The sequence below is a fragment of the Heloderma suspectum genome, chromosome 11 (assembly GCF_057233095.1).
Source record: "Heloderma suspectum isolate Gila_16-S chromosome 11, 16-S_ref, whole genome shotgun sequence".
NCBI classification, from domain to species: Eukaryota; Metazoa; Chordata; class Lepidosauria; order Squamata; family Helodermatidae; genus Heloderma; species Heloderma suspectum.
This window is the reverse complement of record NC_139468.1, coordinates 2,389,444-2,414,868: the sequence shown is the minus strand read 5'-3', so window position 1 is coordinate 2,414,868 and position 25,425 is coordinate 2,389,444. Positions and strand designations below refer to the sequence as shown.

Below are 25,425 nucleotides of genomic sequence, written 5' to 3'. Positions count from 1 at the left end.
CGTCTTTTCTCCTCCCCCCACCCTCCAAAAACTGGCACTCAAGGTGGCAGTTCCAGATTAAAAACAGAGATAAAACTTAACATTAAAACAGATAGATTAAAAACACACGAGCGACAGAAGCGAGCACCACCATCAATTTAACAATCCCTGGCTGTAGAAAGAAAGCACGGAGGCAGCCAAGCAGCTCTCCCCTGGGGGGGGGGGGAGCGCCAGCACCAGGGATGTCCTGCCTTTGCGGACCCCATTGAGTGAGACGGGGAATGTGGATCGAGGCCTCTCCACCTCCGATCCAAGCAAAGGATGAGGAGCCAGACCCAGGTCTAAAATGTCGTCGTCTCTCTAAAAACCCTTTCCCTCTTTTCAGATCTTTATCAACAACGAGTGGCAAAATTCAGAGAGCGGGAAAATATTCCCTGTGTACAACCCCGCAACAGGAGAGCAGATCTGCGAGGTGCAAGAAGCCGACGAGGTAACGCGCTCCAGGAAGGCCCCTCGCGCGCGCGCTCGGCGGGGAGCAGCCCTTCCGCAAGGGCGCGACGCGGGGGCCGGGCCGCACCTCCACGCCGCTCCAGGCGCGGAGAAAGCGGGGCGCGCGCGCGCGCTGCGGCGGCGCCGACCCTCTGGCTCCCGCTCCCGCGGGGCCCTGGCCGGCCGTGCACGCCCAGTCGGGCCCCGACGCTCAGCTCGCGCCCGCAGTTCTGAAGCGCCCCAGCGGGGCCTCAGGGGCCCCATCCTCCCAGCAGCTGCCCGGGGTCCGCTGGGAAGGCCCCAGCCGGCCCCGCGCTCCCAGGCAGCACGTGCAGCCCCACCGCCCGCGCCCCGGATCTGCCCTCGCCGCGCTGGGACGACGACGCGCAGGAGCGAGGCACGCGTGCGTGCAAGTCCCCGGGCCGCGCCTCGAAGTGAAAGCGGCGCGTGACACAGGTCGGCGCCCGAGGCGCCCCGGGGGAGGCGGAAGGGGGCCACCGCGCGCCTGGCCGGCCGGCTCCGCCCAGCCCCGGCAGCAGGCGCCTGGGCCCCGCGTCCCGAGGGAGGGAGGGAGGGAGGCGGGCCGCGCTGCCCACACGGCCGGGTGAGTCCGGCCCCGGGGGCCAGGCCTTCTCTAGGCCGCCCAGCTCCCCCCTCCGAGACGCGATTTCCACGCACGTGGGCCTCGCCCGCCGGCATCGCGCCATGGCCGGGCCTCCGGGTCCGGGCCACGCAGAGGCCGCCGCGGTGCCGTGCCCGGGCCGGGCTTGGCGCTGCCCACCCGCTCCTCCGCCACCACGGCCTCCGCCGCCCGCAGGCGAGCGGGGGGTCCTCTGAGGCACTGCCCGTGGCCAGCGCCATCCCGGAGCTCGGGGAGGCGGCGAGAGTTGCTCGCGCCCTGGCGGGGCCGGCGCGGGGTCCTGCGGGGAGCGCGGCCCAGGGCGCCTGCTGTGCGTCCCGAGGCGCGCCGGTCGGGCCTGGCGGCGGCGGGGGAACCCCGCGGGCCGCAGCCCCACCACCGGCAAGAGTCGGCCCCGGGCTCAGCGGCCGGATGGCTAAGGCGGCTCCCCGTGTCCTTCCGCGCTGCGCGGAACCCCTGACGCGGCGGCTTCTGGGTTCCGGGAGGCGGCCCGCCCGGGGCGGTGCGGAGGGGCCCGGGCGGCGCCCCTCGCCACGGGTGTCGCTCAGGGCCCCCGCCGTGCCGGGGGGCGCGCGGCCGGAGGAGCCCTCCGCCGCTGCCCGCGGCCTCTGCCAGCCCGCGCCCGGCTTCTCCCGCCGCCTCTGGAGCAGAGCGCAGGGCACGATCCCCGCCGGGAGCGTCTCCTGCGTAAGCCAGCCCCGCCGATGGGCCAGGAGCATGGCCAGGGCAGCAGGGCCCGCCCGCCGGGCCGCTTCGCCCCGCCGCCAGGAGAGCGGCCGAGCGGGGCGTCGAGCCGCAGGGAGCGGCACGTGCTGCCCTGTGCGCGCGCACGGCGAGGGCCGCGGGGGTCCGCGGGCCCCCAAGCCTCGCGCCGGGCTCCCCCGGGGACGCCGCGCCCGAGACCCGCCGCCGCCTCCGGAGCGCCGCGCGGGGAGACGGGCCGCGGCGCTCCCGTCCCCTCGGGCTTTCCGCGCGCCGCCGCCTGGCAGTCCCGCCGCGCCGCGCCGCCCTCGGGCCGGATGCCTGGGCCGAGGCGCCTCGCCGCCGGCGTGCCGCCTCGTCCTCACCGAGGGTCTCTCTCCCCGCAGCCCGACACAGACAAGGCCGTGCGGGCCGCTCGCCTCGCCTTCTCGCTGGGCTCCGTGTGGCGGAGGATGGACGCCTCGGAGCGGGGCCGCCTCCTGGACAAGCTGGCCGACCTGGTGGACCGGGACCGCGCGCTCCTGGCGGTAAGTCGGCCCGTGCGGGGCGGCGGCGGGGCCCTCGTTCCGGCGGGGCCTCCGCCGCGAGGAGGGGCCGCGCAGAGCCGCGCGCGGGGCCCAGTGGGGCGCCGCCCGCCCGGGCGGGAAGCCGCCTCGCGTGGCGATTGCCGCCGCCAGCTTGCCAGGGCCTGCATCGTCCGTATTGGCTTCAGATTAAAACATGCTGACCAGTCCGCGGGGCCCTTTTTCCAGCTGGCCAATTCGACTACTCTACCCAATGAGCTGACTGCAGGTTGCACGCTTCCGGGGGGGGGGTAGGAATTCCTTGGGGGCTCTCCAGGCGCCCTCCGTCAGGGTGGATGCGTCTCCCTGCTGGAGAGGCCGGCCGGCCCCGGAATCCACAGCCCACCGGCCTGCAGGCACAGCGCCCACACGCAGAAGGGCGGCCTTGCCTCCTGCCTCACGTGGGATCTTGTGCGGGGGCGCCAATGAAGGAGCGCGCACGTGGGCGTGTGCACGTGGAATATCGAAGGGGGAGCTAGGCAGGGCGGCAAGCGGCCTGTGGTGGAGCACAGTGAAGCGTGGCTGGAGCAGATAGCCTGCCTGGGTGCACCGCTGCAGCCCCGGAGAACAAGACCGGGGGGGGGGGGCCTGGATGGATGGTTAGGGGAGGCTGTGGCTCGGGGCGGAGCCCCTGCTTGGCATGCGGAAGGGCCCTCCGAGGGCCCCCCCGCATCTGCAGGCAGGGCTGGGAGACACCCCACTGGAGCCCTGGGAGCTGTGGCTGCCAGCCACGTGAGGCTGAGCCTGGCGGAGCAGAGCCCTGGCTCTCTGGGAGGCAGCTTCCTGGGTTCCAGCGACAGGCCCCGGCATCCGCAGTGCAGAGACTGGCTGTGAGGCCCAGGCCGGTATCCGGGAGGAGCTACTGCACTAGGGGTGCGTGGCACAAGCCTCTTTCTGTGGCAGGTGCTCAGGTGAGCCTGAAGAGACTCGGAGTTGCCTACTGTGCCCCGAAGCAGGAAGCTGGTCGGGAGCAGTTCTGTACCGAGGGCTGGCTGCAAGGAACCCTAGCTCTGAAAAGAGGAGCGTGAACATCGACGAAAGCCACGTGCCGAGTGTTCGGCTCTGACCGCCTCGCTGGCCTCACCTCCGGCCCGGCTGGGATGGCCAAGGGGGTAGAGCTTTGTGGGAAGCAGCTTCTGTGGCCGTGGGCAGCAGCTCTGCATGCCTCTCCGCCTGGCTGGCCTGCCACTGGACTTAGCTGCCCTGTGCTAAGAGGCTGCCTTCAGCACATGCTGGGGATGCTTTGGGGCACTGGGGGAAGGCCCCTGATGGGGAGGGGCCGGGCCTTTGGCCCGCAGGTGTCAGCTCCATGGCATGCATTCACCAGGCAAGAGGGCCAGGGGCCTCAGACTCAGAGCAGGGGCCTCATGGGAAGTGGCTGAAGGAGCTAACTGGGACGGAGTGGTTGAGGCCACGGAGCCTTTGAATCTCCCGTGTGCACGGCTGCACGTTCATGCTCTTGCCCGACTTTTTCTCCTTTCATTGGGGCTTCTGTGACTTGGATTCCTGCATTGAGCAGGGGGTTGGACTCGATGGCCTAGTAGGCCCCTTCCAACCCTACTATTCTATGATTCTATGATTCTGTGTGCGGTGTCTTGGTGGGTTGGGTGCAAAAGGGGTGGAGCTCAGAGGGTCACCTGCAGGGCGAGGGCTGGAGGTTGCTGACCACACAGCTAAAATGATGATAATTTTCGGACCTGAACAAAACAGCTTCGGTCCCCCCCCCCCCCAGCGTGCCAAACAGAATGCTGAGCTGCACAGTTCAGGCGCGATGCAGAGGAGCGCATGTGGTCGGCCCTGACATGGTGGCACTCGTAATGTTATTTCCCACATGTCAAATGCTTTGAACTAAGCCGGCAAACATCTTAATTCCAGCTTTGTCAACACTTAAATCTTCTTACCACCAGCGCATGCTGCAAAATCGCCAAGGGGAGAAGGGAAGGGCCCCGCAAATCAAGTCAGCTCTCCGCCTGTTGTCGGATTTGCGGTACCCGAGCCAAATTCTTTATTGAACGGAGCCTGCCACATGCGGCGCCATTGACCAACTGCAGCAGGGGAGAAAATATGGCTGTGGCTGTTCTGTATATCAATTGGATTTATGGCTCACAGCCATTTGCGTGTGATCCCCGCTTTCACGGATGCATTTGCCCCTGCTTGGAGCTATCGTGGGCAGATAATGGTGCCTCTTAAAAGTGATTTAAATGAACTCGGTGGAAATTTCATGGGGCTCCTTAAGAGGATCTTTAGGATCTTTCCTTTTTTTTTTTTTTTTTAGAATGGGAATATCCCCTTAAAGAAGGGCCTGCAGCTGTTTAGTTAGGACTCGCAGCCTTGCTGGAGAAGAGCTGGTTTATTTGGTGGCAGTAAATAAACTGGCTGGGCGCTGGAGATATCTCAGCCCTCCGCAGGGGTCCTTGGCAGCCACGGCAGGCAAGAGTCCTGGAGGACGGGCTTCAGATCTCTCCAGAGGGACATGCCCACTCCCCTCTTTAGGGAGGCAGGTCGTTGGGGACAGGCTCTGAAGCACGTCTTCTCGGCTGCTGCCATCCGCAGAGTTGGGCGCTGGGAGAGCTTCGCCTTGGCACCTGATAACAGGAGCTTCCCTTGGGTCTGGCTGAGCTAGGCACCGTGGCTGGGGGAACGCACTGAGAGGAGGCAACGCAGCCCCCTCAGAAGTGGGGGCTGGGACAGGTGGGTCCGTGGGCCACGTGGGTCTTCTGGGAAGCCCCCTGGAGGTGAACAGGCAGCCTTTCGTGGGGCTCGTGCAGGGAGTGTCCGTCTGGCACGTCTCTGGGCATTCTGCTGGGAATGGCCCCTTCTCTGGGGAGCAGACTGTGCTGCCCGTTTTCGCACGGGACGTGGGCAGCTGCTTCCTGGACACACCCGTTGCTTCCAGAAGGTGAACAGGCTTCCTCCCCCTGCAGCAGTGCCGCCTGATCAAGTTGCCAGGATCCCTCGCAACACCTCACGGGATGCTGAGGTTGCAACTGTGACATCAGAAGGGATTTGAGGTCATTGCGCCACTCTGATCATGTGCTGCTTCCGTGGCACCCCTAAAAATATTACCTACCACCTACCTACCTACCTACCTACCCACCAGGGTTGCTTGAGCAGTTAGTTTGTTTCATTTATGTCCTGCCTTTACTCCAAGGATTGCAAATGGCAGACATGATCTTCCTCCTCCTCCTCTCCATTTTATCCTCACAACAACCCTGTGAGGTAGGTTAGGCTGAGAGTCAGTGACTGACTGGCCCACAGTCACCCAATGAGCTTCATGGCTGAGTGGGGACTAGAACCCGGGTCTCCCCAGTCCAACACTCTAGCTCTACACCACACAAGACCAGTGAAGCCGGCCTTTGCTCAGGCTGGCTCTTGGAGAGTCTCTGGAGGGCTTCTTGCTGTTCTGGGGAGCAGCCACCAACCAGAGCGGCTCTGTGCCTTTTCATATGGACTAGTGACTAGCACAGTCACGGATGCAGTCGTGCTTGATCTGAGCTCGTGAAAGTACAGACGCCGAGGGCCACATCCTGACTTAGGGCGGCCCAACTTGTTCGGGGCTTTCTAGGTCAAAAACCAGCACCCTGGGTCATGTGCCGAGAGCAATAAGTCACCCACTGTAAATCTGAACGCCATTTCTAGGGCTGTGCCTTGAGCTAGAAAATGGTTGTGGGACTGGGGCTCTCCATGCGTTTCCTTTTGTCTGCTTTGTCCTCCAGACCATGGAGTCGCTGAACAGTGGGAAGCCCTTCCTGCAGGCCTTCTACGTTGACCTTCAGGGCGTCATCAAGACCTTGCAGTATTACGCTGGCTGGGCAGACAAGATTCATGGGACAACCATTCCTGTGGGTAAGCCGACGCCTTTGAAGCAGCCGCTCTGTGTCCTGCCTGGATTTGCTGGGGTTCAAAGGAGTCCATGGGCAGAGCTGTGGCCATCAGCCGCAGCAGCTTTCTGAACCTCCCTGCTCAGAGCAGTGGTGTAGCAGAGCTGGGGTATGCAGGGATGCTGCACTGGCACGGTTTTCTTAGCAGGGTGTCTGTCGCCCTCTGCCCCGCCACCCCCCTCAGGCTTCCCTGTTCCCTCTGAGCTGAGCCGCAGTCCTCACAGTAGCGAGGGTGGGGGGTGTATTTTCCCAGCAATTACATATTGCTCTTTCTTGCAACACAAAGTAATTTGCGGTGGTTGGGCTTGAAGGGGCAATTAAGACCTGTTCTCTTTACAAAGACCTGCTCCTGGCAGATGAAAACCGCTAGGACTGGCTTGTTGCTACGGATAAACACAGCTGTCTGCGAGCTTGGACTCTGCTTGGGGGTGTGGCGATGGGCACTGTCATGATGAGGGCCTGCACTTCACGTCAACTGCTGCGTCCTAGGGGATGGGGTCCAAAAGAACCCATCATGACCATTTCCAGTCCCCGCTCCGCCCTTTCTGGTGATGGCATGCAGAATTGGGTGAGGGCAGGCCTCGGAATGCTGCCCCTCTCCCAGGCCTCTCAACGGTGATGCGACCCCACAGGGTCCATGGACATGAGCGTTGCGGCAGAGGTCCAAGAGGCTGCAGCTGGCTCAGATGATGCCTGGGAGAACGTAGTTGTCCAAGGCTCCAAGCACTGTCCTGGAGCTGAATTAGGCCCTTTCATGTTCTGAGTCCCTGTGCGCCTCTCTCCATTTGCGTCGATTCAAGGAGCGGCTGGCGGACGCACGGGCTGGCTTTTGCTTACATCCCTGCAGCAAAGAGGAGGATGTGGGCTGGCCTTCGGGAGAATGCGTCTCCTGAAATGCCAAGCTGCCTCCCACTTTCCTGTTCCTTGCATGGAGGCAGGGGAGCTTGTTTCACAGCGGGGGCTCTTGTCGGGGGGGATCTTACATCTATCCGGAGGTTCTGTTGTCCCCCCAACCAGAGCGATGTCTTTCCTTCCCCTCTGCAACACTGAGCGATGGATTAATATTGCATGCAAAGCGGAGGAGGACCAAGGCCTGCCTGGGAATCGTGACACGGGCTCCCAGGGTAACTCCAGCCACTCATTTAGTTGATTTGGGAGGCCTGTGGGGCAGCTGGCCCTGTGGGGGTGGGGGGCAAAGAGTGCGCGAGCGAGCAAGCTGGGGGAGAGGCGGGCCGCTTCGCCTCGGACGGCGGCACAAGCCAAGCCCGTGGGTGCTGGCGGCTCCAGTGTCCGTGGGGGGTGGATCCGCCCAGTTTCAGCGAGAGCTCTCGAGGCGCGCCGCTGGTTCAGCCCCCATGACGCCCAGGCAGCACAGGAGACATCCCGGGCCAGGCTGTTGCATGGGCGCCCCATAGCTGGGCATTTCCAGACCAGCCTGGGTCGCAGGCAGGCGATCCTCTCCGCCCCCTCTGCAAAGCTGAGGTGTGACTCTGAAGGGAGTGAAATAAGAGGAGATTCCCACTGAGCATGTGCAGAGTGCCTGCCCATACCTTCAGGGCTTCCAAGTTGTCCTGGGGGTGTGGCTTCAAGCAGGCCACCAGGGCAGCCCCTTTCTTCCCCACGGGGACCCAGGGCTGGGCATGGCTGGAGCCCGGCACATCTTGCATTGCCGACCTGAGTGCAGAGAGCCGGGGGAAGCGCCCCCCCAAGGCCTCCCTGTGAGGACATTTCTCTCAAAAGAAAGGTCCCAGGGCTTCTACCTCCTCGAAAGCCCCTGTCTCTGTCCTGCCAGCCCCCAGCCCCATCAGCTGGCTAGAGAGCCCGAGGCACTTCGTGGCACCACAGGTCGGGTCCTGGAGCTGAGCCTGGGCGTGGACAGAGCCTCGGGCAGCTGCTGCTTTGCTCGGAGAGGGCCCCGAGCTCGGCAGCAGAGCAAGGGCCCCATCCCGTCGCCAGCACCACTGGGCCAGCCAGGCTGGTCCCAGAAATGCTCAGCGAGGTGGGCCACTGGGCTGAGTTCAGAGGAGGCAGCGCCTGACCTGGCCAGGCTTCCCACTGGAGGGGCTTTTAAAGGGCGAGGGTGGGCATGCCTTGCTGAGGGACCCCCCCTCTGTAATTCTGGCCCCTTTGGCCTGGGCCTTTCTCTATGACAGAGGGGCAACCCCCAGCCCACAAGCCAAATCCGGCCCTCCTGGATTTCCAGTCTGGCCCTCGGGGGTCTCCCAGGGACCATGGCCCCTTCCCTTGCCACTCATCATTTGGTGGCTCTCCAGCGTTTGCACTGCTTTCCCCAGTCCACAGTTGAAGTGCCTCTCCTAAGGCTGAGTTACTGCCAGAAAGGGCTTTATGTTCAAATATGTGCCTGCTTTTGGCATTTGCCCCCACTTTCCCACCGCTGGGCGAGAGCTGCTCCCAAGCTGGACTTGGCCCTCGGCTCGAAGGAGGCTCCCCAGCCCTGCTGGACGGCTCCTGTAGCTGCCTCCTGTTGAGCCCATGTGACAGCCAAAGAGCATCCGACTGTGGACTGCCGGGGGCACCGGTGCTTCTGTGCGCCGTGTCAGAGTGGGGTCGTTTCCTTGGCCCTGGGCTTCCGGGGCTTGTCTGGAAACAAGCCACACTTTCAGCGCTGCCTGCTCAGCTTCCCCGCCCAGGGCAGCGGCTCCTGGCTCCAGAGAGACCAGCGTTTAGGCAAAGCGGGCTGTTTTTGTCCAACGTGGGTACTGTAGCGTCACAAACGCTGGTTTTATGGTGCCCATCAGGTGGGCAGGACAGGCGTGGATGTGGCTCTCTGCTGGCTTCAATCTCCGTCCTCTGCATAAAGCCTTCACCGAAAAGGGCAGGAGGTTGTCTAATAAATGTGTCTGTGAGCTCCCACGTTAATTGCCAAGGCCGAAGGCTGGAAGAAGGGGCATCTCTCTAGGAGTCCAGCTGCAGTCTGGAGGTCGTGGCATCTGGGCAAGAAGGGGAGGCCCTGCGGCTCCCGTCTGATCACATGAATTGGCGCTCGCCTGACTTGGGAGTGGGGGGCCCAATTCAGAGTTTGGCTCTCCATTCCTCAGGTGTAAAGCGGCGTGGTAATGATGAAAGGTGGTGTGTGGCCATGATCCAAATCTTGTGAAGCCAGCCGTGCAAATGAGGTGGAAATATTAACAGGCTGACTAAAAGGAGGTCACTAGAGGTCATTCTGTGGTGAGAGAAGCCCCAGAAAACACCAGTGCACTGGTGGATTGGTTAACTGGCTGCAGGACCAGCAACTTAGATAGGAACATCAGAAGGGCCCTAATGCTGGATCAGGCCAAGGGTCCATCTAGTGCAGCTTTCTGTTCCCACAGGGGCCAACCAGCTGCCCATGGGAAGCCCATAAGAAGGACACAAGTGCAGCTGTGCTCTCCCGCCCATGTTCCCCAGGCATCCTGAGTCTGATCCTGGAGGTAGCAGAGAGCCCTCAGGGCTAGTAGCCATCGACTGTCTTCTCCAGGAATTTGTCCAACCCCCTTTCAAAGCCATCCAGATTGGTGGCCATAGTTCAACTCTGCGCTGTGTGAAGAAGGACTTCCTTTTGTCTGTCCTGAATCTCCCACCAATCAGCTTCATGGGGGGACCCCGTTGGGTTCTATTATTATGAGAGATGTTATCCCCTCACTTGCCTTTTTTCTAAGGTAAACCGTCCCAGGCATCCTAACCTTCCCTCGCAGGGGAGCTCCAGCCCCTCGGTCCTCGTAGTCGCCCCGTTCTGCACCTTCGCCAGCTCCGCAGTATCCCTTTTCAGGTGCGGTGACCAGAACTGCAGGCAGCGTTCCAAGCATGGCTGTGCCAGATATGTGCATACGGGCAGCACGGGCTTGGCTGTGTTGTGCTCGGCTCCTTCCCTAACCAGGCCCAACATGGCATTTGCCTTTTCCGCAGCCGCCACCCAGGGGTCGAGGTTCCATCGAGCTCTCCGCCACAAGCCCAGCAGGGTGTCGGCCTCTACTGCCCGATGCAGCCTGGGCGCAGGGCCTCCTCCCGCCCGCAGCTGCTCGGACCCTCTGTTCACCTTCTGAGGCCCTCCTCCCGGGGTGGCCCGCAGGAGGAAGCTGGGTTGGCGGCTACAAGAGGGGGGGCCTTCTCGGGGGCGGCACCTGCTTACGGCGCCCCACCCCGAAGACCTCCGCCCACGGTGCCAGTCCTCTCGGGCGCCAGGCCAAAACCCTCCTTTTCTCCCAAGCATTTTATGGACGGGGCGTTTCGATTTTGATGGTTCCATCGAGCTCTCCGCCACAAACCCAAAGTCTCTTCTGTGGTCAGGCTCTTTGGAGAGGGGACAGAGCTCAGTGGTCACGTGCCTGCTTTAGAGTCCCAGGATCATAGAACATTGGAAGCTGCCTTAGGCCGTTGGTCTATCTAGCCCAGTATTGTCAGCACTAACCGGCAAAGGGTTCCAGGAAGGGGCTTTTCCAGCCCTACTTGGAGATGCTGCCGGGCATTGAACCAGGGACCTTCCGCATGCCAAACAGGGGCTCCACCGCTCTGCTACAGCCCTTCCTTTGAACCCTCAGCATCTCCACTTACAAGGAGTTAAGGTAGCAAAGACCTCTGCTGGAGAACTGCTGATGGGATGGAGCTCTGCTGGAGAGCCCCCGCCGCGAGTTGGATACTGGCTAGGCAGACAAGTGGTCTGAGCAAGCAGAAGGCCGCTTCCGAGGTCTCCCTCCCTGCTCTAACCCTATGTCTAGCCAAGACTGGAGCTCGTCATCCGATACTCTGGCTTGGCTGAACATGCAGCTGCTTCCTGGGTTTGGTTTTAGCTCTCACCACCTGGCTGCTGAACGTTGAGCGCTGAGCAGCAACAGTCCTCATCTGAGGCTGGGAGACATGTAGGTTTGGTGGCAGAGGGGGAGGCAGGCAGATCTGACCAAGGGGCACAGTCCAACCCCCCCCCCCTTCTCTGGGGCAAGCCCCTCTGAACTGGACGCGGCTGGGAGGGCCTGTTGTAGCTGGCTGGCAGGCACACAGGATTCCATCCCTGGATTCCATCCCTGGTAGCATCTTCAGTGCAAATGACCTTTGCTGGGCAGGCTGGGGAAGTCCTCCCCCCCGCCCGACTGAGGCCTCGGGGAGCAGCTGTCCCAACAGAGGAGCTGGTGTTGGACTCGAGGGACCAGGGCTCCAGCGCAGTTCAGGTGGGGACTGCGCAAGAGAGGTCTTGCAGTGACCTTTCCAAAGGAACACCTCCATCTTTTCAGGGGTCTTCTGTTTTTGCAGGCCTGATCCTTCCTGTTGACATCTTTAAAATTTGAGCTTCCTTCTTTTTGGGGGAAAATGTTTTCAGCTCTCAAGATTACAAAAAATAACGTGACCAAGATGCTGACCACCTTTCCTATCGTCTTGGAGACAGGAAAGGAAGTGAAAACAATCCCTGAAGGACTATTTCTCATGATTTCAAGTCGGATGAGCAGGCTTGAGTTTCCCAATTCCCATCCACCGAATTGGCTGCATGCACCCAGGGCTCAGATCCTGATCCTAATGTGCAAGCTAAGTGGATGTGGTGGGGATGACCCCTCTGGTTTGAGCAGAATTAGGGCTTCCCAGTTGCAGAATGGGCGATGGGGTGTGTGTGGCCAGCCTCCCTGTAAAAGGTTCTGTTTTCTTTTTCTCTTGTCTGTGCCTTTTACTAATTAGCCAGCCCCCCCCCCCCCGCTTTCTCTCCTTCTCCTCTTTCGTGGAACTGCTTCCCTTATCTGGATCGCCACTTCCTTTCTCTTCTCCCCCTTCGCTGATAACTGGCCTATCTTTATTAGGCTCCTTGGAGTGTCTTGAAAACATCACTACTTGCAAGAGCATATCCCAGCTGGTCAGTCTGGGACTTGTGCTGCTCTTTTCTCCCCCGCCCGCCCGCCCGCCCATCTTTGTGCAGACCAGACAGAACAGGGTGGAGAAATTCAGCAAGCCAGAGAAGGGCTTGTTTCTAATCAAAGTCAAGTTGAAACCTGTGTTTAGAAACCAGGATGCTTTGGGGATGCATCCATTTATCATAGCCAGATGTTTGTGCCGAGGCCTCACCAAGGCCAGAACCCCTTGCCATGTTGGCTGTGCGGTGATGCAAAGACCTTGGTGGTCCATCCAAAGCCAGTAGGAAATGCTGCAGGTTCCCAGAAGCCCCAAGAGAGGTGCTCCCTGCTGCGAGAAATGAATGGATGAAAGAATGGGAGGCAGCCAAACAGGCAGGAGGCTGCCCGCTGCAGCTCTGCATGAGGCGAGTACTGTTGTCTTTGCCTCCCTCCAGGCAGTCTTTGCTGGCGGACATGATTCTCCATTGGGTGCAAGGCAGTCACTTATTTACCCTGATGGAGAAGGGTGAACTGCCCTCTAAGGAGGAGGAGTCTGCCTGTTGCATCTCTGCATGTGTTAACTGCTTCTGGTCCTGAGGCGTATCCAGATCAATGAGTCGTCCAGAAACATCACAGGCTGATTCCTCTGGGGGTGGCCGTGTTTATTCTGCGGGTGGGAGGGTTTTTCCTCTGAGGGTGGCTGTGTTTACTCCTGCACACTCTAAAAGCAACCCTTTTGCAGTTGGAAGAATAAAGCACTGACAACTGCTAGCTTAGGGTCAAACTGCACAATACTTTAAATATGTAGCATGCCACTCTTTGTTTTTGTTTTTACTCACAGTAAGCACATGGGGTCCTGATCCAATGGAGGCGTCTTCTTCTTTGTAGTCCCTGCATGAGAGGGATGGGGTGGGATTTTGGGAAACAAGCAGCTGGGAGGGAAGGTTTAAACCTCCCCTACCCACATGCAGTGGTCCTGATCCAGCTTGGGGGCCCTTTATGCTTTCTTGTGCTGCTGAGTTTGACAGCTCTTTGGTAAGTGCAGCCAGATCCATTCTGAGATTAAACATTCTGTTAAACTTCCAGAAGTTCTTTTTTGTTTGGAAGAAAAGGAAACTGTTACGGTTAATTTACTAACAAAAAACTAACAAAAAACTTTTTCCGTAGCCAGGACAGGACAGACTGCTGCAGGGTAAATGAGTCAGCCGTGTGCTGCAGGCAGGCAAGAGAAGCGCTTTCAGCTGTGGGAAACAGGGCCAAACTGGAGATTCATGATCAGATCCTGGGAGACGGGGGAGTGGGGGAATGTGCTGGGAAAGGGTGTTATCCCCACCCCCATTTTTTTCAGTGAATAACATCCCCCCCCCCCCCCGCAGCCTGTATTTACCAAAATGTACAGAGATGGACAGTCCACACGGCCTTGTCTTGTTTGGCCCTGCATAGCATTAAATGGGGATGCGACAGATCATGCGTGGTCCATGGCTGCTCGTCCTGATGGCTCTGTGCCACCTGCAGGAGGGCCAGTGGCAGCCTGCCCCTTGGCGCCAGTTGCTGGGGAGCATGAGTGGCAGGGAGCCCTTGCCCCCTGCCACTGCCTAGGGGCTTCCCATCGGGGCATCCAGTTGGCCCCTGTGGGAAGCCGGTGACTGGATTAGATAGGCCTGTGGCCTGATGTGCACGACTCTCGTTACATTGTGATGGGAGGCTCCATAGAATCCTGAAAGCGAGAGTATCCCACCACCATCCTGCTTCATTCACAGAATTTTACGCAGGGTCCAGACTTTGTCGTCTTCCACACAGAACCCTCTCATGGTTTCCCAATGCTTCTTCCATCTTTTTTCTTACCACTGTGAAGGAAGAAAAGGCAGAATAGCTGCACAATACCTTCTGATTGTTAGCATTAGGACCCCTCTGTCTGGAAGCACCCGTGGGGATGGGTCTTGGCAGGAAAGTTGGTGTGGAACAAGTCTCCCGAACGGGGACATTTTGCAAACCCTTGGTTTAATTCGAACCAAGAGCTGGTGCGAGACTCGGTGCTTTGGTAGCTTCTTTCTCTTTTATTTTTCTGCCCGTCAGGGTTGTCTCAACCTCTTCCCTGATGGGGTGGGTTTTGGTTTTTGAGGACTGCCAAGCCAATGTGCTTTTGAGAGTAACCAGGCCCCTCTCTTTCAGACGGAGATTATTTCACCTTTACAAGACATGAGCCCGTCGGTGTGTGTGGACAGATCATTCCTGTGAGTATCTTTGCTTGCACCTCATATTTATTTTCATTGGAATCAGTTCCCTTGAAAGGCACATAAACCCGGGTATCAGCGATGTGTGTTTTTCATTACAAGAGCCTGGGTGGGGGGATGCAGGCAGAACCGAGAACACATTATTGACATATCTTCAACAGCCTCCCTACAAATGCTTATTTGCACATCCTGATAGAGTTTTAGAGCTGCGTTATTAAGAGGCAAGGCCTCAAGTCACAGAATTCCCAGGAATGGAGCAAGCAAAGCAAAACACACCATTAACAGGCTCTCGGCCAGTAGAGATGTTTGCACAACGAGGCGGAAACGGAGGCTTTTTATCTCCTGAGTTCCATGCTGCAATATAACTGAACCACTCTGGTGTCCAGGGAGGAGGCCGTGGGTTTTACATCTTTTTCCTGCATTTCTTAATAAGGCATGGAACGCCATAATAGACAGCCATGGCTGGTCCTTCCATTGGGCAAAGTGGGCATTTGGATGTTAGCTCAGCGGTGCCCCCTCCAGGGTGCCCCTGGTGTGCCTCTTCCCATCAACAGGTGGCTGTACCATGTTCTCTCCCTGCCCCAGTCTTCCACTGCTAGAGCTGTTCTTCCACGTTATTTCATGTCCCTCCCTTCTTTACGTGCGTGCTCTCACACAGACACGCACGCACGCACGCACACACTTTCTTCCAGCCAGTTTTCCTCCACCACCATAGCAGCAGCAGCCTCAGTCCAACTGTTTTGCTAGGTTGTGTCTTTGCAGCCATGACCCCCCCCCCCCCCCGCAGTCCAGAAGATTGTTACCAGTGGCAAGTAGGGCTGGAACCAAAGGCAGAGGCAAAGGGGACATTTAATCCTTTCTCTAACATAGAGCAGCTTCTAGCGCCACGTGAACTCCAGGGAGCAGGAAGGGTGACAGTCCCGTGCGTCCAGTCCCCAGCTTCTTGGGCTCATCTGCCGTAGTCTTTTTCTCCCCCCCCCCCCCCCCCGGCTCAGACATCAGCTTCTGGCGCACAGCCAGCTTGCTCATCTCCCAGGGAGGGTCCAACTCAAAGCTTCTCATTTGGGACAGGAAGATGAGATGGGGAAGTGCCAAATTTGTGTCTGCTTCCTGTCGCCCTTCCCTCCCACAGCAGTAGTGTGACTCTGGCCACTCGTCATCCAGTGTACATTCATATTGCGAAGTATCGGGCGCGAATGCGGTGGCATTTTTCTACTTTATCCCGATAATGGCATTTGGGCAGAGAGTTTTGCACAGAATTATTTTTGCCTCTGCCCTCACATATAGAACGTTTCTATAGCATTCACAAATTCCAAGCGCAAGTTTGTCCTGTTCCTGCGTCAGTTTGCAGTGGTGTGATTTTTTTAAGTGTGTGTGAAAATTTGTATGCATTTTCAGTAATAGTATATGAAAATAGTATATGAACAGAAATCCATACACACCTTTGCATGAAATTTTTCCTGATACATGCATTTGTTGCAAACAATGTATATCCCCAGTATATGCCTTTTTTCTATGCCATTTTCCCAATGTACGCAGTTTTGTACACAATTTCCCCTAATCTATGCATTTTTTCAGGCAGTGTTTTAGTTAGAGAACTCCATCACAAATTCGTAGAAGTGCAAAAAGTGAAGGATAATTGCATATTAGTTTGAAAGGTGCCAATTGGGTTGGCTTATTTCAGAATGCAAACCAAACAAATTTCTGCCCCTTATCAGAGCTGGCAGGATGGATGAGTGGACACAGCCAGCAATCTCCCCATCTCCCTCCCCCGGCCTTGCTAGAGCATTTCCTCCAGGACCGCCTCATTCACCCCAAACTGTCACCAGAACCACTTGCAGCAGATCTCCATGGTTGCAGGCAGAGTCTGTCTTTACCAGCCTGGCGTTCCAAGATTCCTTGACTGGAGAAGCTAGGTGCTGAACCCACAATTTTCTGTGCACACAGCAGGTGTTCTGCCGGTGAACTCGCCCCCCCCCCCCCCCCAGCTTACTTATCCTACAGGGCTGCTGCTGTTAAGGAGTACTGAGATGACATATGCGATGGGCTTTGAACACTTAGGAAAAAGGCCATATAAATAGCACTTCTATTGTACTGGAATAAAAGGGGGGGCTCACGTCATGGGTTGGCCTTGCTGGGCGCCTGCCGATGTCCATGGTGAACTCCGGAACCCCCTGACTCTTCTCCGCCTGTCATTGCCTATTCTGCCCTCTCCGAGGAAGTGTGCGGTGCAGGAGCAAAGCGAAGAACAGGTCCTCAGCTGACTTTGCCCGCTGCCCTCAGGCAGTGCTGCGGTTGGGCCCAGATGGGCAGCAGCGATGGCAGTGCAGGAGGGCCCACTGCAGGCATCTTTCCCATGTGCCCCCCAAACCTGCAGCCAGCACAGTGCGTGTGTCTGAGCTCCCGAGTGAGCATCCTGTGGCCTGTCCCACCCAGTGTGCTTGTGCAGCCATATGTCACATGCCACGTTCAGGGTCTTGGGGCTCTCCTAGGCATGTCGGAAGCTGCCTTATTCCGAGTCGGACCCTCGGTCCATCTAGCCCAGTATTGCCAACACTGAGTGGCTGCAGCCAAAGCCCCACTGAGTCACTCGCCATGTGCAGGCTGAGAGGTGGTGCCCCTCGAGCTGACGGCTCTGTGCGAGAAATGCTCCGGTCCTCTCCTTGGCACCCCTGGACTAGCCGCCCTGCCCCTCTTCCTCGGATAGCAGCAGCCCACCAACAGCTCCGTTGTAATTGCACCTGTTCATCTGGGCATGCGCTGCATGCTTCAAACCAGAGGGTCCCTGCCAAAGCATTCAAACAGTCCTCTCAAAGCGTTTCTTCGGCTACTAAAGAAGTAGCCTTTTAAAACGACCGTTGCAGGAAAGCTCAGAAACCAGCAAGGTCAAACGAAGGACCTGAAACCCGGTGCCAGTTCTGATTAAGATCAGCATCGCTGAGCCTTCTGATCTGTGTTTGTACAGGTCTCTGCCCAACAATAGGGGTCCCATTTGCACACATGCAGTCCTCTGGTTCCCCTTTTAAGTGGTTTATCATTTAAGTGGTTAGTCACAATATCCCCAGGAGCAGTTCCATGCGATACTGGAACCTCATACAACATATTTTGGAGTCTATTTCAGAAAAGTAGCATGACATTGGGGCTGCAATTCAGGACAGGCAAAAGAAAGTCTTTCACACAAGTGAACTTACGGAATTCATTATCACAAGATGTGTTGATAGCCATGCAAACACATTCATAGGTGGGAAGCCTGTCGCTGGCTCTTTGCGGACCCTCCATGTTCACAGGCAGCAGACCTCAGAATACCAGGTGAGGCCTGTTGCCGTCATACTTTGCATGGCTGCCCACTGTTGGAAACAGGACACTGGGCTGGAAGGACCTTTGCTCTGAACCTGTAGGGCTCTAGTTAACTTCCTATGAAGTTTTGATTTTTGGTTTTCAGTGACCATTGACTGTGGGATGTTGTATCATTCATTCATTCATCCATTCCTCAAATTTACATATCACTTTCTACAGAGAAATCAAAAGCAGTGGACACAAAATATTTCATCAAAACAACAATAAAGTCAAAACGCTAGAACAGCACAAGGAAACACCTTAATCAGTAGTGAAACTGCACACAGCCCACAGCTGGCCCGTGGGAAGAGATGGGGCTCGAGAAGACATCCAACTGTCAGAACTGCGGGGGCCTGTCTATAATGTGGCTATAGCAGACTTGAATGTTGCAGAGCGCTCAGTTGGCGATGCTTGTTTCAGGTAGATTCCTTTTTCTAAACGGAGGCAAAGGCGGTGTATGGTTCTGGCATTCCGGTTTAACCAGCATAAGCCTGGCTGCAAAAGCGCAGCCACGAAGTGCGACACCTTCGCCCCGTTCTTCACTTCTCCAGAAGTTGCACATCCGACCTGTCAGCCTGGCGTTGTTACTGCAATCGTGCCACTTCCTGGTCTATTAGATACGGAAGGTGGCATTAAAACAGCACAGGCACATGTTCTCCAGCTGATCCACCGAGAAGAGGTGGGGCAGTTTCAGGGGAGAGAGAGAGAGAGAGAGAACGCCTCCTCTGTCTGCAAGGCTGCTGCTGGCCAAGGGCGGCTCTGCAAGAGCAGCAGCTAACTTGCCTGAAGCCAAGGCACAAATTGGCCGTGGGCCTCTGCGCGGCAGGCAGTTCGGAGTTCTTCCTGGTGTTGCCAGCACGGCCGGCTCATCTATGTAGAGGGCAAGGTGTCCGCATCAGGTGGCAGAGCAGTGTAGAAGTGGCGCATTGTGCCGTTCCCTGGCACTCCCCGACCCCGCCAGGAGGGCCCGCTGCCACAGCCTCCAGTGGGCTCTTGCCACGGTGAGAGAGTGGCCAGCGGGGCTCTTTAGAGCAGCCTCCCACCCTCGTCACATTTGGCCAGAAGAAATGGCTGCGGAGCTCTTGCGAGAGCCCTGCAAGGCCCATGTGAGGTCTCGCACGAGCCTGGCAGCCGCCTCTTCCAGCCGCATGGCTCTCCACAGAGCCTTGGCCATTTGTAGCCAAATACCTGGAATCCTTGTCAATTTGACACGATTGCAAGGACACTACAGGCAGCTGGGTGTGTTGTCACTGGATAGCCTAGGTTCTCTTACAGCCTGGCAGTCTCTCTCCCTGCTGCCCTTGGTTGCACCCAGCAGCATCTGCCTCCGGTGCTCAGGGCTGCAGTACAGGCCTTGCACCCAGAAGGGGCCATGTCCAGCATCTCCAGTGAAAAGGAGCCGCTCAATAGCGAGCGCTGGGCAACCCCCCCCCCCCCCGCCTCGCCTGCCTCTGGATCAGGCCAGCTCTGCTTGGCTTTCTCGGGGCTTTGCTCGACCCTGAGTCAGAGGAGGATGAGGACGAACCATCCCGGGCCCTGGGGCTCCCTAGGCCTTGTGTCTCAATGCTGCTATGGTTTCCTCGTTCTTCATTTGTCGCAAGCTGCCCTGTGTGTTCTGATGACAGAGGCAGGGCGGGACGCACACGGTCTTCATAACGAATAGAAGACAATAATGCGTGTGTTTCGTCGTTGTCAGCCATCATGGAGGTTCAGCGAACTGAAGCGTTCCATATTTTTGAATGCAGAAATGGGGCAGCTGCCCTCTCTCACAAGCAACTTTTGTTCATGCAGGTGAACTTCTTTTGTTCGAGAGCGCCCTTGCCACATCCACTGCCTTGGAGCCCCAACACACCGCAGTGTTCTTCTAGGGCCATCATTTTTTCCCTGCATGAGTTACTGTCTTTGCTTGCACCTCCAGTTTTCCCCTCCCCATCTTAATTTAGACTGTAGACTCCTTGGGGCAGGGACTTTGTCTTTCATTACCCTGCGAAGCATCCTGTATACTGATGGCCTCAGCATACAGTCAGTCCAAGACTGGGTGGTGGTGGTGGGGGAGTACAAGTGCATCATAAGTGAATTGCTGGCATGTCCTGATAGGTAAATACATTTAATAAATAAAGGTACCTCTACAGAGAGGAGACTCCATGCTGCCTCTCTGCATGTCTCACTGCTCTGGCCTTTCCTTCTTCCAGTCAGGTGGTATGTGCAGAACAGTGACTCACACAGAGGAATAACAGGGTGGCCTCCTTTAAGGGTACACACTGTGTGCCCACACTCTCATCTAAATATAAATCTTCTTTGACTGTAAGAGTGCAGTGCTGCTTCCAGTATTAATTCATAGAAGAGTGTAACTCACCTATCAGAAAACAACAACAAATAAATAAATAAATAAATAACAGCTGCAATATTTAATTGACTGATTTGTTTGATCAATTGATTTAACCAGTTTTCATCAACTGAAGAGATGCGTCATGCAGGCACTCATCCAAATGTCAAATTGCAAGCGTCATCTTAAAAGAGTTGTGCTCTCTCGCACAAGTAAGAATGGCTCTTTGGGGATGGGACCTGCTGCAACACATGTGTACATCATCAGAAAACAAACTGAATGCGATAAACGGCGTGCTTCTTGCTTCCCACCTCTTGTTTTATGAACATTTAAACATTGTATAGATAGATTCATCAAGACGTCTGAAACGGCGTCGTAACAGCGAAAGTGTTTGTCCCTGCAGTGGAACTTCCCCCTGCTGATGTTTGCGTGGAAGATTGCCCCCGCCCTTTGCTGTGGCAACACCATCGTGATCAAGCCGGCGGAGCAGACCCCGCTCACTGCGCTCCACCTGGGAGCCCTCATCAAGGAGGTGAGCGGCGCGCATGCGTCCAGAGCGCCCCCGAGCCTCACGCAGCCCCTTCTTCCAAGGCAGAGGGGTGCGCTCCATTTCTGGGAAACACTCGGGGGCCATATTGCAGCGATGGGTGGGGCCCGAAATGCCCGAACCCCAACATAGCTTAGCGCAGAGCTCTTTCTGGTGGTAACCCAGCCTCCGGAGAGGCATTTCAACCTTTTAGAATGAGGAGACAACCGCACAAAAGCCAGGAGAGCACCAGGCTCTTGGTGGCCAGGGGAGTGTCAAGGGCTCCTTGGAGGTCTTTCTCAGTCTAATCCAGTAGCCAAGTCCAGACACAGACAAAGGGATTCTTTTCAAAGCTTTATTCCTCTTTTACAACTTAATAACTCTACTGTTAGCAACTAGATCTGAGTAGCAGAGTACCTTTGCCCTACGTTGGAACAGTTGGTCCTCGTTTGAAAGGGAATTACTGGCAAACCCCTGAACTTAAGGACTAGGGAGAGTCCCTCCCCTTTTCCCTTGGATCCTCTGGGCGCAGCTGTTGTTTGTGCACCAACCAGGCACTACACCTCCTTTCTGTGCCCTCCATTTGGCGCCGCTCTCTGCGTTGGCGTCACGCGTCCATCAAGTCTGCTTCCTGCGCTCTGTCACTCCCAGGACTGCTATCTAAGCTAGGAATGCTGGTGGGAGGAATCTCCGTCAGCTGTTGGCCCTGGGAAAGAGGAGTGCGCTCCTCTCCCAGGACCAACTCCTCTTCCTCAGAATCAGAACTACTCTGGGATTCTATGGGCTCAGTGTCCACCCTGACAGGGAGAAGGGCTAGGCCTTCTGGGTCTTCTGCTCCCTTGTTCTACAGTCGCTGCCCTGCCCCTGCATACCCACCCCCTCTTTATCTCTTTGTTGCAACAGGCTGGGTTTCCACCAGGGGTGGTCAACATTTTGCCAGGATTTGGACCCACAGCAGGTGCAGCGATTGCTTCTCACGTGGGGATAGATAAGATCGCCTTCACTGGATCCACTGAGGTGAGTGTTTCCTAGAGGGTCCACGATTTGATCAGTAAGGCCAAGAAGGGCACTTTGAACTGGAGACCCTTCTGTCAGGAGAGAAAGGTCGGCCCAAGACATTTTGGTACCTGAGGAGGAAAAGCCAAACAGCCCCACCCCCAACCCTCGGTCACTACTTAAGGCCAGGACACAATCCCCCAGGACACTGGCCTGTGCTAGCCTTACTGAAAAGAGTGGGAGGCGTGCAGCAGCCTTGCACGTCAGCCGCTGATTTGGTGGAACTTGTGCAGGAGATGGTTCCACTGGTTCGCGTCTTTGGGGACAGATCCATCTCCCATTCTGCCACCCTTCGTGGCACCCCAGTCCACGACACACGGGGGCTCCTTCCTCCTCCTCATGCAAAGACATCCTCTGGCTGTAGCCCATTTATAGCAGCAGCCCGGAATTTTGGAGAGTTCAGCAGGAGCATATTCTCCCAGTCAAGGAAGTTGCACTGTTGGGTTTCGTAGATGGATGTGGCCTGTATTTTGGTTCAGTAGACTCTTACTCAGGATGCTTTCCTGATTGCAGGAGGAAAAATACAGCTGGGTTTGGTTTTGGAGTTGTCTATTGTAGCCAAAATAAATTTTTAGCATCATTCCAGACGGCTTTCGTTTTTAATAGGCGTTTAAACTCAAAGTACGCTGTGGATTTTGTCCTAACTCAATACCTGCCTTTAAGAGCCTTGCTAATAGGAAGTGAAAAGCATTGCAGAGATGAAAAAAAGCAATGCTCTAAGAATCTAAAGTGGGAACAGCTGGAACAGTTTAATGCAACGTGAGTGTAAACTCTTCCATATTGTTTTTTATTTCCTGTACTGTGGAATTCTTGTAACAGCAAGTCAACGTAATAACACTTTCAAAACAGTATTGTAAGATCAGCTGTTCCATAGAGTTTTGGGCTTCTCAGAACTAAGGCTGCATGCTTTATGACTATGAATGTGGAAATGGTTTGTTTTCTTCTGTCTGTATCAATTGCACGTCTCCTGTACACCCCAGTGACTGGATTTCCTGCTGTCATCAGATTTTACTCCAAGTACCTGGATCAGCAGGTGATATTTTAGCAAATTAAAAGAGATCTTGTTAGTGGGCAATAGAGAGGCCAGCGAACTTCACCAAGTTCAGGCCCAGAAACAAGCTTCAGGGCAAGGGGCTCGCCGTAAAGGACAGGTGAGTTTTCCAAGCCCCTGGATCTTTTCTGGCTTGGCTTTGGACCTATACTGGAGAAAGCCCCATACAGCTGGTGGGGGCAAAGGGCAACCCACTGCCGAAGGCCCATGGAGCAAGAGGGGGTTCGGGGTGGCTTGCTGTTTGCCCCCTACTAGTTGTTTTTAGGGATGCATCACAGGGTGGCTGGAATCTCTTTCTTACAATCCTTACGGTATTTGTGTACTATATTTTAACACCAGGTAGGGTGATGTGTGTTGTATTTCTGTGACTACATGTGATCATAGTTATTATATATCAACCTGGTATCTGTCAGGATGAAAATCAGCTCATAAATTACTTCAGGTACTAAAACTAACTAAATAAAACAAGTTTTCAAAGCAGGATGGGTACAAGAACTAAAACTGCAGACCAGCAACAGCGGTGATAGGGTAACAAGCCCTTTCCTGTCTTGTCTCATATCATTTGAGCTGTCTAATGTAGACTATTTTGTGTGTGCGTATGTATTAATAGGTACAATGCAGATTCCGCTTTGTTCTGATGTAATATCTGTATACATATTCACTAAACATTGACAATTCAATTTAAACTTAAAATCCCATCGAAGTGAACAGCCCAGTTGTGAATAGCATGTAAGCGGCTCATCTGATCCTCTGCATCTTTACTCAGAAGTAGGATCCACTGAATTCAGTAGGGCTTTCTTCCAACAAAAAGTACATAGTGGGATCTCTGTCTTAGCTGATTAATCCCATGCATTTGTCAATTAAAGTTTGTGACCTTCCTGAATGTATTACAGGATGGCAACATGCTGCTGGCAAAGAGATTTGGTGGTGTCCATTCACATTTCCAGGTCCCTGGAGGCTTTTTTATCATCCTCCAGCCCGCAGGATAATGGCTGCGGTGGCGAGAACCATATGTAGGACCTCTGCGGAGCCTTTGATGTCCTCCCATTTCAGTACCCCGCCTACTTTCTCGTTCATGGCTCACCTCTCGCAGGTGGAAGCTCAGTGCTGCGGCGGCTTTTTCCCAGCCTGCAGGCAGGCAACTTCTTGCTTGAACTCTGCAGTCACAGATCGCTCCTCGGCACGACCCCCGCCGCTGGCTTTTCATGCCATGACTCATTAGGGGTGGCGCTGCAGGCGGCCAGCAGCCCATGAGCCGCACACCCGAGGACCAAATGCTGTGTTTGGGAGAAGGAAATGGCAGAACCTCAGAGCGCATCCCCTCTGCTCCATTGCTGAGCATCGGAAGCAGAAGAGACGAGCAGGTTCATGTGGCTCAGCCCCAAGTCCCAAGATCCTGCCCCGAGGAGTCCTGCACGTGGTCAGTGGCTGCTGCCTCCGGTGCGGTCTCTGCAGCCCTGCGTGGGGGCTCTGTGCCTGCGTGCGGCAGCGCTGTGGGCGTGTCTGGCAGGGAGGAGCCTCCTTGCCTCGTTCCCCTTGGAGCACCGCCTGAGCAGCAGCCTTGGGGATACTCTCCTGCGCTGGAACTTTCCAAGCTGACTCTCGCCGATAATTAATTTCCGTGCAAGTAGCTAGTTTTTAGGTTCATTTTGTATCATCATCCGTTGTCCTTCACCTCTCGGGCTCTTTGGCCCTGCCAGTATTCTAAATGTCCGGGGTGTAAATGTCCACCTGCAGGAATTGGGGACTGGCAGAATGTTGAATATTTGCTTGTGTGTTTATAAAGGCACATTGGAGGAGGAGAAGCAGGTCCAGGAGGAGAAGGCTACCAGTGGCTACTAGTCCTGATGGCTGTGTGCTACCTCCAGTACCAGAGGCAGTATGCCTATGTGCACCAGTTGCAGGGGAACATGGGTGAGGGTGTGCTGTTGCACTCGTGTCCTGCTTGTGGGTTCCCGATCAACGGCCACTGTGTGAAGAGAATGCTGGACTAGATGGACCCTTGGTCTGATCCAGCAGGGCTCTTCTGATGTTTAGCCTTGAGAAGACTGAGGGGAGATATGATAGCACTCTTCAAGTACGTGAAAGGCTGTCACAGAGAGGAAGGCCAGGATCTCTTCTTGGTCATCCCAGACTGCAGGACATGCAATAACGGGCTCGAGTGACAGGAAGCCAGATTCCGGCTGAACCTCAGGAAAAACATCCTGACTGTTAGAGCAATATGACAGTGGAACCAATGACCCAGGGAGGTGGTGGGCTCTCCCACGCTGGAGGCATTCAAGAGGAGGCTGCACAGCCATCTGTCAGGGATGCTCTGACTTGGATTCCTGCACTGAGCAGGGGGTTGGACTCGATGGCCTTGTAGGCCCCTTCCAACCCTACTATTCTATGATTCTATGTTCTTATTGTGGCAACAGGAGTTGAAATTGCACAGGAGTTGGGAGTAACACAGACAGAGGACCAGACATGGCAGATCTGAAGATTGTGATCCAAGGTGCTTTGTGAGCACCCCCAAAATATGCTTGCCTCAAGCAGCCACTGAGGGCATTTGTGGTGCTGACTTGGCCTTGGGAACCCAGAGGAGCCCATGAAAGTGAGTGGGAGTCCTGAAGAAATTGCAGTGCTTTCATCATCTGGGTGGCCTGAATTACCTCTCTGCTTCTCTTCCACTACTTAAATAAATGTTGGGTGGTTGTTCATGATGAAGAAAAAGCAAAATCCAAGCATTTGCAATGTGAGTGAACATTCTGGCCATCAACACAGGTTTTACATTTGGATGGGAGATGAAGTGGGGCAGACCCTTTTTTAAATCCCTGATTGCAGTTGGAGGCA

The 25,425-nt window shown here is 56.0% G+C and overlaps 1 protein-coding gene across 9 annotated transcripts in view; it reads left to right on the top strand.

The window, feature by feature from the left end:
- Nucleotides 1-496: 496 nt before the first annotated feature.
- LOC146336891 (retinal dehydrogenase 2) overlaps nt 497-25,425 on the top strand; it is a 42,369-nt gene continuing 17,440 nt past the window's right edge. For 2 of the 9 annotated variants that reach the window (XR_014785295.1, XM_084816587.1), the window contains exons 1-6: nt 1,071-1,285; nt 2,197-2,337; nt 6,090-6,219; nt 14,237-14,298; nt 20,364-20,492; nt 21,390-21,503. Coding sequence is in view for 5 of the 9 variants with exons in the window: in XM_084816587.1 (XP_084672713.1) it covers nt 2,263-2,337; nt 6,090-6,219; nt 14,237-14,298; nt 20,364-20,492; nt 21,390-21,503 (510 nt within the window). In the remaining 4 variants the exon portion in view is untranslated. Of the gene's footprint in view, nt 1,286-2,196; nt 2,338-6,089; nt 6,220-14,236; nt 14,299-20,363; nt 20,493-21,389; nt 21,504-25,425 lie in introns of all 9 variants that reach the window. The other 7 variants (XR_014785294.1, XM_084816586.1, XM_084816590.1 and 4 more) reach the window with 7 other exon arrangements.